The sequence below is a fragment of the Nestor notabilis genome, unplaced genomic scaffold, assembly GCF_000696875.1.
Source record: "Nestor notabilis isolate BGI_N333 unplaced genomic scaffold, ASM69687v1 scaffold6793, whole genome shotgun sequence".
Taxonomy (NCBI): domain Eukaryota; kingdom Metazoa; phylum Chordata; class Aves; order Psittaciformes; family Psittacidae; genus Nestor; species Nestor notabilis.
The window spans coordinates 31893-45063 of NW_009922311.1; the positions used below are offsets into that span (position 1 = coordinate 31893).

Here is a 13171-nt window from a genome sequence, read left to right on the forward strand (position 1 = left end):
CAGGGGGTTGGAACTGGATGATCTTAAGGTCCTTTCCAACCCAAACCATTCTATGATTCTGTGTGTATTTTATGAATGAGGGAAGTTGAGCTATGACTAAATTTTTCAAATAGCTGTCTAAGTTACAAATATTTTTTGGGTTTTTTTTTCCTTCATTCTGTACAAGCTGACTTCAGGTTAAGAAATAAACTGCAAAAATTCCAATGAATTTGGTTTTGTTTAGATATTCCAGATTTATTTAGAAATAAAGCCACCGGTGGGCAAACTTCTGTTGTAAACCCATAATTAAAAAGCTGCCATGTGCTGAAGTAATTTTTTTTCCTGCATCATTATGTTTAAAAGACTGCTTTTCCCCAGAATGGGGAAAGTCACTGGAAAGGTTGTAGCTGTTCTTTCCAGGTATGCATGGACACTTCATATCACATATGTCTGATCCCCTACAAGCATAAGTAAGAATTCAGTGTCATTCTCCTGGCTTCTTGGTAGCTTTTCATATAGTGTTGAGCCCCTGCAGTACAGTACAATATTCCGTGGAAGCTAGAAATCTGTCTGTGCCAGGCAGTTCCCACTCATTGAGAAGATATTTGAAATATGAATCTATTCACAATTCAGCACTTGGGTTACCAGCTGGGGTGAGGGGGTTGGGGTTGTTTTTAACTGTACAATTTTCCTTCATGGGCTTCTGTGTAAACGTGAGACTGTTGGTGTGAGGCATGTGTGTCATTGTGAACGAAGCAGGCTTTCTGACTGCTGAGAAAATCTTGCATTACTTACCTGAAAATTTGGTCTCTTCTACACAAGATCCGAATGATACTGCCATGGGATATAGTCAGGATGAGAGCCCATGAAGGTGGAATTTTCCACTGGTACGTAGGGACCAACTTTTGTGAAGAGACTTGTTCTTTCTTTGTGCTGTTCGGTGGGCAAAAGGGTTTGTACCTTTTCTACTTCCTTGACAGAGCCTCTTTAAATGTTTCTTTACAAGGGCAAGTGTAGGATACTGCACCTGGTGAAGAATAACCCCAAGTACCAGTACAGGTTGGGGCTGACCTGCTGGAGAGCAGTTCAGCTGAGTATTGGTAGATGATAAGTTGACCATGAGCCAGCAGTGTGCTCTTGCAGCCGGGAGGGCCAGTATTACCCTGGGATACATCAGGAGGAGAGTGGCCAGCAGGTCAAGGGAAGTGATCCCCCCCCTCTACTCAGCCCTAGTGAGGCCACATCTGGAGTACTGTGTCCAGTTCTGTGCTCCTCAGTGCAAGAAAGACAAGGAGCTACTGGAGAGGGTCCAGCAGAGAGCCATAAGGATGATCAGGGCTCTGGAGCATCTCTCTTATGAGGAGAGATTGTAAGAGCTAGGCCTGTTTAGTCTAGAGAAAAGAAGACTGAGAGGGGATCTCATTAATGGAGATCAATATCTCAAAGACAGATGCCAGGAGGATGGGGCCAGACTCTTTACAGTGGTGCCCAGCAACAGGACAAGGAGCAATGGCCATAAACTAAAACACAAGAAGTTTCACCTCAACATGAGGAAGAACTTTTTGTTGGGGGTGGTGGCGCACTGGAACAGGCTGCCATGGGGAGTTGTGGAGTCTCCCTCTGGAGACTTTCAAAACCCACCTGGATGTGTTCCTGTGTAACCTGCTCTGGGTGGCCCTGCCCGGGTTGGCCTAGATGATCTCCAGAGGTCCCTTCCAACCCTAATCATTCTGTCATTCTGTAAATGGAGCAATTAATTCCAAGTGCACTCTTATGTGTAAGATCTTGCATGAACAGTGCATATGTGACTATATACCAGTAGGTATTTAATGTCTTCTAGTACCAGCAGATGGAAGAAGAGTACAGGTGAAGAACAGGTTAAGTGGTGTTCCATGTACCTTCCCATGATCTGAAAACTGAGGGTTCTTTCAGGTTTTCTTGCTGATTTTGTTGATAAGTCTTTTTCAGTCTCAGAGTTTTGGGGTCTGACTTAAAGAAATGTCCTGATGTTCTAAAAGACTTCATTACATGACTCCATTACATTTTAATTCAGAAGAAATTCTGAGTGCTGATGCTTAGGAAAATTAAGTCAAGCATGTAGGGGCTGAACATTTCAGATACAAAGAGATTTCTGAATGAACCATGAAGATTTAGATCTGCTTTCCATATATAATTCAGTCTTTTCAGTTGTATGTGCTTTTTTTAGGCCTTCTATTAATGTTCCTTTGAAAAACATTTGGTTAGTACACCTCATTTGGAGATACTTATTTGTGGTCATCCATTGTCTCTTCCAAGACTTGTATTCACTTTTCAAAACTGCAGTTGTTAGAATGATGTCTGGAGTACAATAATATTTTGAAGATATGTGAAGAAACTAATTTTCATCTTTCTTTCTAATTGTAGGGATTTGGGAACCAGGCGGATTCAAATTATGTTGCTGAGATCTTTACTTATGGTAAGCCTTCCTGTGTTCAGTATGTTATAAGCACACAATGTTTCACTTTTTATGTTTATACACATAAGTACGGTATTACAATTCTGTATTATGAGATTAAACATACCTTCATTTTACTCAGATCTACTGGGTAAAATTGTGACAGTGTTTTCCCAACTTACGTTACAAGCAACTCAAGAAATATTCCTCCATCTCTTAGAGCAGTTTAGTGAATATTGGTTATAATTGGATCTGCAGATCCAAAAGAACATCATAGAGTAGGTTGAGTTGACTAGTTCTGACAGCAGTGCTGGCAACATCAAAGTGAAATCACTTTTGTCTGACACCAGAAAAGCTGTAATTAGTAGAATGACTAATATTCTTAAAACCGTAGGGATGGATGCCTATCTCCAAGCCTTAGAGCCCCAGGCACCATTGTTCTTTCCTTCCTAGTATTTCCCAAGTTTCTTCTAAGCTCTGATTAAATGTTTTATTAGAAATACATTTTTCAACTGTAAACCTTCAAAGAGTATATTTGGAAATACATCCCGATGGTAGGAGTCAGAAGTGGGTAGTAAAGGAGGCTCTTGCCTGTAGAATCCTGACATATTTTATTGCAGAAACTAAAAACTGTTTTGTGGCTGAAGTAGAGAAAATAACATAAAGAATGATTTCATGACTACAGCAAAAGAATGCATTCCTGGAGAATGAGTTTCTACCCCTGCTTTGATATTAAACTTGTGTGTGGTGTTAGGCAAATCAGTTAAACTCTTCTTTGCTTGTCAAAATATAAAATGCTAGATTCTGGCAGGCAGAAGTGCTGAGCATTCACAGTTACAATTTAAGGGTAGAAAGCATGTTAAAAAGGACCTCAGGGGGCCATTTTTCACATTGTCTTCATTAAAGATGGACTCAGCTATGCCTAAACTGTTCCTGACAATACCCATCTCGCCAATCTTAAAAATTTCCATTGAAGTCAGTTCTAATTATTTGGGGTGCTGCACAGCCTGTAAGTATGCTTTAAGGGATTCAAATTGTGCATGTGGAAAGAATTTAACATTTTTAACACTGAATTTTCATTTGGAGCCTCTTTTAGAATATGGAAGTAAAATCCCATCATCTCCCAGAGATGTGAAAGTGAATGTTTTGGTCCTTAATGAATTACTCGACACTGATAAATCCTGGGGAAAAAATGTGGGAGGGAATTTGTGTTCAGAGCAAAGCTTTTGTCTGTGGTATACGAGGTTTAGTCTGCACACATGCTGAAGAACTAGAAAGTACTGAACCCTACCTCTTCTGTGTACTAAGCTAGGCATTGTACATCATGTATTCTTTACAAAAGAGTAATACTTCATAACCTAATTAGTCTGTTGTCATGCATACACACAGGCAGACAACTTCATGTTGTGTAGGCAATTAAAATGTGGCACTTCATTAAAAGCATTCACTTTTCTTTGCGGCCTTACTGCTTATAATATTAGTAATTTTCCATTTTCAAAATGATTTATTAGATACCTCCATGTACCCTCATGTTCCTCTGCCAACCAGCTTCCTTTCAACAAGTCAGTTACGATGTAGGAATAATGCTTGCTCACGTGTTGTGGTTTAACCTCAGCAGGCAGCAAAGTACCACCCAGTCACTTGCCCACTCTTCCCCAGTGGACGAGGGAGAGAAATGTGGATTGAGATTAAGACAGTTTAGTGAGTAAATAAGAAAACAAAAGAAAAACCAAGAAAAAGTGATAAAAAATGAAATAAAACCAAAAACCCCACCCAGGTGACAGACAAAAAACCAACTTAAACCCCAGTTGCTCACCACCAGCCAACTGATACACAGCCAGTCCCCAAGCAGTGGCAGCCCTTGCAAAATGCCCCTGTTTTGATCCTGTGGCCTTAGAATATCACTTGGGTCCGTTGGGGTCAGCTGTCCTGGCTCTGTCCCATCTCCTCATGCACCCCAGCCTACTCACTGGTAGGAGCAGAAAAGGCCTTGGCTCTGTGTAACCACTACTCAGCAGTAAATAAAACAACCCTGTGTTTTAGTGGTCCCTGTCCCTGTAGAACAACAACTAAAACGACACTCTTTTGGCCACACATCTAGAACACAGCATCGTATGAGCTGCTATGAAGAAAATCAGCTATTCCATCCAAAAACAATGCAGTTCACAAGTAGAAGCTATAATGTCATGGAATATGCATAATGAAGGTAGATTATTTTTAGTCTTAGGTAAAAATAAGTTTGCTTTTATTATAATTAAATTTTGAATAATTTTGTCCCCCTCATCCTCAATAATTTATGCTTGTCAGGTTTTGAGTCCCAGGTTTTTTGCGATTGTAATGTTCTTGTAGCCTTCGTTTTAAGAGACAGTAAATTTTAAACATTTCTGACTGCTGTAAATGTTCAGCTGATTAATACTTAAATTCTCAGATTGAAGTTAACTTTTCCTTATGTACCTACAGAGCTTGCTTTAAATACAAGTAATCAAATGAGGCAACTCAGGGGTAGTGTTAGTGTAGAAGAGGAAAAAACCCAACACCGTGGTACCAGATTTCTAAGAAAATGATGTTCGCTGCTTGCTTTCTTTTTTGCAATAAAGGTAATATCCATAAATGTTTAAGATGTACATATAGGCCCCAGTACTCAGTACCATATATGAGCAGCTCAGTGCCTGAAATGCAAAAATCTCTGTTGGAGTTGTTACTGTCCTTATTTTATGCCCTGCAGCTTTCATAGGCCATTTTTCAAAAGAATTTGGTAAATGATGCCTTTATTTTTTCTTTTGGGTGTGTTGGTAGAGGAAGGATCCTGAGAAACACCACTTCAGGACAGATGAGGGAGTTCATTTGAACATGGGCTTTTCTAAATTCATGGTGAGGTTAGGAATTTTCAAAACCAATACTTTTGAATCCACCTTTGAATTTGAATCCCCCTTTCAGATGTCAAAGCAAGCCGGCTAAAAAGTGATAGCTACAAGAAATTCTTACCCACAGTAACGTTACTTCTGATATTGAACAGGTGACTTCAGGATACAAAGCAACAACGATAACTAATGCACTTCCTCCCCCATTCCTGGACCCGTTACTGTCTCCTTCACTTATGGAAGACTCTGAGCTAAGGCAGTTGGTCTTGGAAATACTGCATAACCTCATTGATCGGCATGACAACAGAGCAAAGCTCAGAGGGATACGGTACTTCTTTCTGTTTGCTTTGGCCTACTTGAAATTCTAGTTTAATATCTGAATGATAAATGGATTGTAAAATATTTCTCCTTATATGAAATGTTAATGTACTGGCTTGATAAACGCACAGTGCTCAGTGTCATTTATTGATGGCAGGAGTTTTACAGTTAAGCCTCAGTGCACGATACCTTTAAGGACTATTCCAAATACCTTCTGGTTAAACTGTGGAAGACAGGCTGTGGTATTTGATATACAGGAAAAAATATGTGGTTGTCATAATTCTGTTTATGGTTCTTCCTCTTCAGCTGAAATTTGAATGTCATTGTTAAACATGGATATAATTAAAATGGAAATTGCTTCAGGATTTGTTTGAATAGTTCATGTATTTCACGTCTTCTTCCTTTTCAACTTCCTTATGCTAAAGTGACATTTTTGTTTCCTTTGTAGAATAATACCAGATGTTTCTGATCTAAAGATAAAACGAGACAAAATTTCAAGGCAAGACGTGAGCTTCATGAAAAAGGTAATAGAACGAAAAAGTTAGCTTTTCTGTCTAGAAAGAAAAGTAACTGAGCCAGTTGTTTTGCTTTTCTTCTACAACTGCGCTTTTGCAACAAGTTGCAAAGATCAGTATCAAGTCATTTTAATTCAAATTAAAGTGATTTTAATCACTTGAGGTGCTCTGGAGACTTGAGAGGTTATTCCATGGAATAAAATTTTCGTTTGTCTTTAGTGAAAATCTTTGCACGCGTGAAATTAGAACAGTATATATCTAAGGCATGATTCTGAAAAGACCATCCCTGTGCAACATTTCATGTTCAGTAGTAGTTTTACATTTGTATGGCTTTTATTTTGCTGTATTTCCAGATTTTTTTTTTTATTTTAAATTCTTTTTTAAAAGCCTTGGTACAGGGACTTGTATCTTATGTATTAAGTAAAGATGTTAAAGAAAGTTAACTCTGAAGAGAAAAGGCACCTCCGTACAAGATTAGTTTTTACAGGGCATTGTGCCAGTTGACTTCTGAGAATGTTTTGTTCTAAAGAAAAAAGCTATTATTTTATTTTTAGATGATGCTTATGCAGAGTGAAATTGCTTCTGTACAATATAACCCTATTCTCAGTGTGGGGATAAAAGCATATAATTAATGTGCTCTGTCATTCCTGTCTGTGGTTTATCTGCATAGGTATGTTTGTAACCAAAAAAATGATACAAAGTACTGAAGTCATCTCAGTCGGGCTTCACAATGTTTATCACTCTTATCTGCCTCAGAAAATATACTCATTTCTGACAGCTATCCCATGCTGCTTTGGTTTTGTTTGCTATTAGCTGTGAAATAAAAAATATCTCTTCAGAGTGCTGACTTAATATTCTAATTATAAATATCAGAAGAATTGCAGTTTAACTTGTCCAGAGGCAAAAATACTGCATATATTATAATACGCAAACTAGAGATGCTCAGCTTTCAAGTAGCTGATAAATGCAAGATAAATGTTCTGGCTAGGTTAGCACAGTTGGTATTCCTTGCAGTGTATTTACACCTGTTTTGATTAATACTGGAATAATATATGTATAAAGAATACTCCCAATGCTGACAATTATTAGTAATGTATCTTTGTAAAAAGTGAATTAAATGTTAATTCATCGATTTAATATCTAGGATTTAAAGCAGTTTGGCTGAGTTGTATTTACTGATTGTTACTAGATGGAAATTTAATCATCAAACTAAATATTTGAATTGTTAACACTCTCATCTTTAAAGAGGGCAGGAGAGGAAAGGAGACTTTTAGCAGGTCAAGAAAAGATTACAGTCTTCTAAAAAACATATTAACCCTGGGGAGTGGAGTAATTCGTTCATAATTATCCATGTGATTCTGTTTCAGGAGTGTATCATAAACCTAATGTTACTCACCTAGGGTAGATGTGTTCGTTAGCAGCCTACTCTTCCTGTATTCCCTGCATAATCAAAGGAGAGGGATGAAGCATCTCCAGATGTCCATCAAGATCTGAATGACCATCTAGGCCTGTTTGATGTCAGATGGGAATCCTAAGTCAACTGTGTATCATACTTAGGAATTTCAATAGCTACAGTTAGGTGGAACTAAACCAAACACAGGCACAAAACTCTTCTCATCTCAGTCTAGTTTCTTAAAGCCAGGAGGTTTATTTCTGTCTTTTCTTTAAAGGGAAGGATTGAACTTCTTGCATTTCGGAGGCTTCTAGAAAGATCCTGTGTGTCAAAAAATTTTACACAATAATTTATTTTCATACCTAACTGCAATTCTTCATCAGTGGAATGAATCATTTCATTTCTTTTATATTCCAAATACACTGGTTTTAAGCAGTTAACCTTCACTGTGCTTATTTCATAGTAGCTTCTGTTGCTTACTAATAGCTCTGTTTCCCTCTTTTCTAAATTAAACATATATTTGAACAGCTATATATTTGATTTTATAAGTAATAAAAAGGCCAGTGTCATCTTTATTATTCCTCAAGTGAATATGTCCTGCTTGGAAAACAGATGTTAAAAATGAGTTTTCTTTCTCCTTCTAATGCTGAACTAGTACTTCTAGAGATAAAGCATCAGTCCTTAGATCTTGAAAACTAGCTGTGTCAAATGATACAGACCTGTATCCTCTACAGATTAAGAATGCTGGAGTGGTAGAGTTGGGTGCTGCACGCAAAACCTGCAGCTTATCCTGCCTTTCTATGTTAAGATAATAGTTTCTTTACAAAGATTTGGTTACACAGAGTATTATAAGGAAGGGAAGTTACTGTTGAGGGGTTTTCATTAGATAACTGCTGTTCTCCACTAGCTAGAGCCTCCCTGTGCATGTTGGTCAATGAGCTCTACTCATCCTCTGGAGCACCTTCTAGAAGAATTTTTTCTGCATTTGTTATTCAAGCAGACCTGGTTAATGAACAAATTTGATGCTGTCACAAGGATAACCCTTGAAACTCCTCAGTTCTTGGACGTTCTGGAGAATGTTTCAAGATCTGCTTTTTCTTTTCTTCTTTTCATAAACAGGCAATTTTTTTGCTGAATATTGCAGTAGGAAGTGAATGCCAATGTCTGACACACAGTGCAGTATTCATGTGCAGCTTTCTGTATCATCTCTGCCTGTACACTTCCATATAAAATAGGACACTACTGTATTATAAAGAGGCTGTTGTTATAAGCTAGTGGTCTTGATTAATCATGTACACGTTTGTGTACAGATGTGTATGAATGTATTTGATCATGTTGTATTTCTGTAATTATTTATCAAAAATGATCTAACATCAAAGTTGGCCCTACTTGGAGTAGGGAGTTGGACTAGAGGACCTTTAAATATCCTTTCTAACCTAAATTATTCTGTGATTTTAATACTCATGTTCCCTTTTTTTGTCTTCTATAGCATGGTCAGCAGTTGTACAGACACATCTACTTGGGCTGTAAAGAAGAAGACAATGTACAAAAAAACTTTGAACTTCTGTTTACATCTCTAGCTCTTACCACAATTGAACTAGCCAATGAAGAAGTGGTTATAGACCTCATTCGATTAGCTATTGCTTTGCAGGTATGACTTTCAATCAGGGTTGGGTTCATTGACTGGCAATTTATATCTGTAATTGGAGATGTGTATAACTTTATTTGTTTGTATATTGATCTTCATATTGGAAATTGCATTATTCAGCCTGCACTGGATCGATCCATGAAGGCAGTGCACTTTGTACATACCACTTGCTAATTGGGAAGCTTAAACTAATCAGATTAACAAACTTCTGCATCATGTTCTCTTTGGGAAATATAGCAAATGTGGAAATGCATTCAAACATTCCCCAGAGTCACCAATATGTTCATTATCAGACTGAGAAGATATTCTTACAACCTGTGATCCTGTGTTAGTGTTCTGTATAAAATATGTGGACTGTCCTCACCTTGGAAGAAAGCTTTTGGTTAATTCATTGGTTGGAAATATTTCTGAAGCAAGGCTTTTTAATCTTACCTTGGAGTAAAATTCTATCAGTGTGTTGTCAGGCTTTATTCCTTAACGTTTCCTTTACAGGATCAGACATTATTTCATGCTTACTTACAGTCCTTGGAGAAACTGTGTAACTTAGTAGATTTATCTGTGTTGAAATTAAAGCATTCGTAAAAATAGTGCTAGCATGTGTCATAGAAATTTGATGAGATTGTGTCCTGTATTCCCAGTTCACTCTCTGTCATTAGCCTTATTTCCTGATGTGCACCTGCATTATGAAACCTCTGAAATGCAGAGTGCATCCTTAATTTTAAAATATGTCACTGGAATAAATCCTTGATGGAAATTACATTAGGATTTTACTAGAGCTAAAATAATACAATCTGGATAAACATAGACATACTAATAAGAATTAAGTAACTCCCTTTGTGGTACTCTATCTGTGAGCCACAAGATTGATTTTTATTACTAAACTACTGTTTCTAATTTTTCTGAAAAAAGTGGTGATCAGCATCAAACTCTTTGAGCTGGGCTGATTTATTTCTCTTCATAGGGGTTGAATCTTTCAAGCTCTCTAACTTCAGATCAATATATATTTAATCAGGAGTGAGCTGAAGGAATAGGATTTTAAGATGACAGGTAGTAAATGCTAAGTAATACCAGATAATCATCACATGTCAGCTAGTGTTCCTAATAATCATTTTGACTTCCATATATTCAGGACAGCCTGTTATCTTTGGAAAGTATAATACTATCCTTTGTATTTCAGGACATTGCCATCATCAATGAGGACAATCTGCCAATGTTTAATCGTTGTGGTGTCATGGCATTGGTTGCAGCATATCTAAACTTTCTGAGTCAGATGATTGCAGTTCCTGCCTTTTGTCAGCATGTCAGCAAGGTAACACATAATTAAGTAATTTTAAGTCATTTAGAACAGCACACATTCTACAGTAAAATGGGTAAATAACCCATTGTAATTGTCGTGTTGATCTTCTGTGTTTGTATCCACTGACATCACTCTTTGTCTTTGGTCTCTGATGGCATTACTTGCTTACTCTTAAAATTATGCACAGAATATTCTTCTCTCAAGGCATATATAAGCATTTTTATTTTGTTTATGGAACCACAGATAATGGGCTAAGTCCCCATCTGAGACTTTACAGCCTCACTGGCTTTGGTAAAACAGTCGTGGCATGCACACAACCATGGGAACCTGATTTTTAGTCTGAAGTGTGAGTGCCACTGTCTCTGGTCAAAAGAAACTGTAAAGGCCTAATTTGCACTGAGGTAGATGTTAGTGAAGGATTGGTAATCTGCTACAGTAGAACCTCTTTAAGCAACTTGGTCATTAGAGAAAATAGCTATGGTACTCCATTTGTTCTATTTGTTTTGGTTTTTTTAGGTCATTGAAACTAGAAGTCTGGAAGCATCTTACTTTCTACCAGAAACAATTTTCAAAGACAAATGCAAGTAAGTAGATGAATGTGAATTAATGAACAATAAAGTACATGTTTACTATTGAAAAATAACATATCATTGAAATATGTTGCATGCATGAAAAATAATTTAGAGGTTTAATAGTATACAGGATGGGCAGAAGAAAACCAAAGATTAAAAGTATATATGAAAAAATGTGTGGTTTGGACATTTTTGATTGTAGTTAGAGGGACTCACAGAATGGGTGAGGTTGGAAGGGTCACACAGGGCAGGCTGTCCAGGACCACATCCAGTTGGCTTTGGAGTATCTCCAAAGTTGGGGACTCCACAACCTCCCTGGGTCAACCTGTGCCAGTGTTTGGTCACTCTCACAGTAAAAAGTGTGTCCTGATGTTCAGTCTGTGTTTCCTCTGGTCCCTGCCACTGGGTACCACTGAAAGGAGCCTGTCTTTCCACCCTCCCGCATTTAAGGTAGTTGTACATGTTGATAAAATCCATCTTCTTTTCTCCAGGCTTAACTGTCCCAGCTTCCTTAGTCTTTCTTCATTGGAGAGATGACCCAGCCCCTTAATCCATCTTAGTGGCCCTTTTATGGACTCTCTAAAGTAAGTCCACGTCTCTCCTGTCCTGGGGAGCCCAGCACTTGATGCAGTACTCCAGGTGTGGCCTTACCAGTGCTGAGTAGAGGGGAAGGATGTCTTCCCTCGACCTCCTGGCAGCACTCCTCCTAATGTAGCCTACTTATCCTTAGCCTTTTTTGCTGCACACTGATGGCCAAGGCAAAATCCTACTGCTCTGCAGTTTCAAGTATTTAACAGAGAATATTCTTTCAAGATATAGCAGGATAAGTGAGGAATGTATTTCAGATAACCAGGAAGTTTTAAGATAATTGAAAATATTGCAGAGGTATTCAACAGACTAATTTTGGGCTGTATATTCATTCGTAAAAAACTGAGCAAGTTTTTATTTCCATTGAATCACTACCATTGACCCTTGTTGGTTGCTTGCAGACACTGGAAAAATCTTTTACTTAATGAACAAAATCTCTATTGGTAAATAACAACTTCAAATATGTTTTTTGACAGTCTTCCAAAATCCTTAGAGAAGCATGAAAAAGATCTATTTTTCCTGACAAACAAGATTGCAGAATCATTAGGAGGCAGTGGATACAGTGTGGAAAGACTGTCAGTCCCATATGTACCCCAGGTGACAGGTAAGTAGCAATTAGTGGCAAAACTAAGTACCTGTAATTAAGAATTCTTTCTGAATGTGTTGTTGCCAATGAAATGTAATGTGACTGCTTGGCAACAAAACTTAATCATAGGATAATTCTGTTTTCTCAAGATGTTCTTTTTTTCTCGTGAGCTGCTGTATTATTGCTGAGAAGTTTCAACTTTGTGACTTTTTAAGATTTATTTCTTTTTCCTTAAATTCAGAAGGTGGGGCAGAAAGTTCTTGAACCCACTTTGACTATTTTTAGTGAAGTCTTTGCTTTCAAAAGTATACCTAAGAAGCTGGTAGTGATTGCTACTGTTTTTCAGCATTAACTTGAGTCAGCAGGTGAGGAAGGATTGTACAATTCGGTGTTCTTTATACTTTTTATGTCACCACTGGATGGAACATATTCCATCCTTATGCCATATGGCCTTGTGCTGAGTTACTTGCCTTAGTCAAATTCTCAATGAGCACATGTTCATTTAACCAATAATGTTGTGTTTTCCTCCATTAGATACCTATGCTGTCTTAGGTATCTAATGAAAGTAGAAGCATGCCTGAGGAAGATTTGTGAGAGTTGAAGGTGTCCCTGTCCATGGCAGGGGGGTTGGAACTAGATGATCTTAAGATCCTTTCCAACCCAAACCATTCTATGATAGTGTGTGAATGACTAGCTGGTGTGTGACATTGTGTGATTTTGGCTTTTAATATATTTCCAACAGCCTTTTGAGCAATTTACTGGGAAAAAAAAAATACAATACACATTTTTTATTTAATGGAGAATTTTTTTATTAACCATGAGTGGTTTGTGCCTGTACATAACTGGTTGCTCTTGTAATAGACTGTGGGACATCCCAATATGAAGTATTGTACCATTTTCTCTTCCTTATTTGGGGGTGGGGGAAGCTGATAATTTATATGTACATGTAATAATTTTTTGTCTATACATATATATATATA

At 37.7% G+C, this 13171-nt stretch overlaps 1 protein-coding gene across 1 annotated transcript in view; it reads left to right on the forward strand.

Annotated features, from left to right (window-relative positions):
* LOC104403424 (protein EFR3 homolog A-like) overlaps positions 1-12242 on the forward strand; it is a gene marked incomplete at both ends in the record, with an annotated part of 43488 nt that extends 31246 nt beyond the window's left edge. The window contains 7 exon segments of the mRNA XM_010011555.1: positions 2383-2434; positions 5430-5602; positions 6041-6116; positions 8990-9151; positions 10326-10457; positions 10962-11029; positions 12082-12242. Coding sequence (XP_010009857.1) covers positions 2383-2434; positions 5430-5602; positions 6041-6116; positions 8990-9151; positions 10326-10457; positions 10962-11029; positions 12082-12242 — 824 coding nt within the window.
* Positions 12243-13171: the final 929 nt, after the last annotated feature.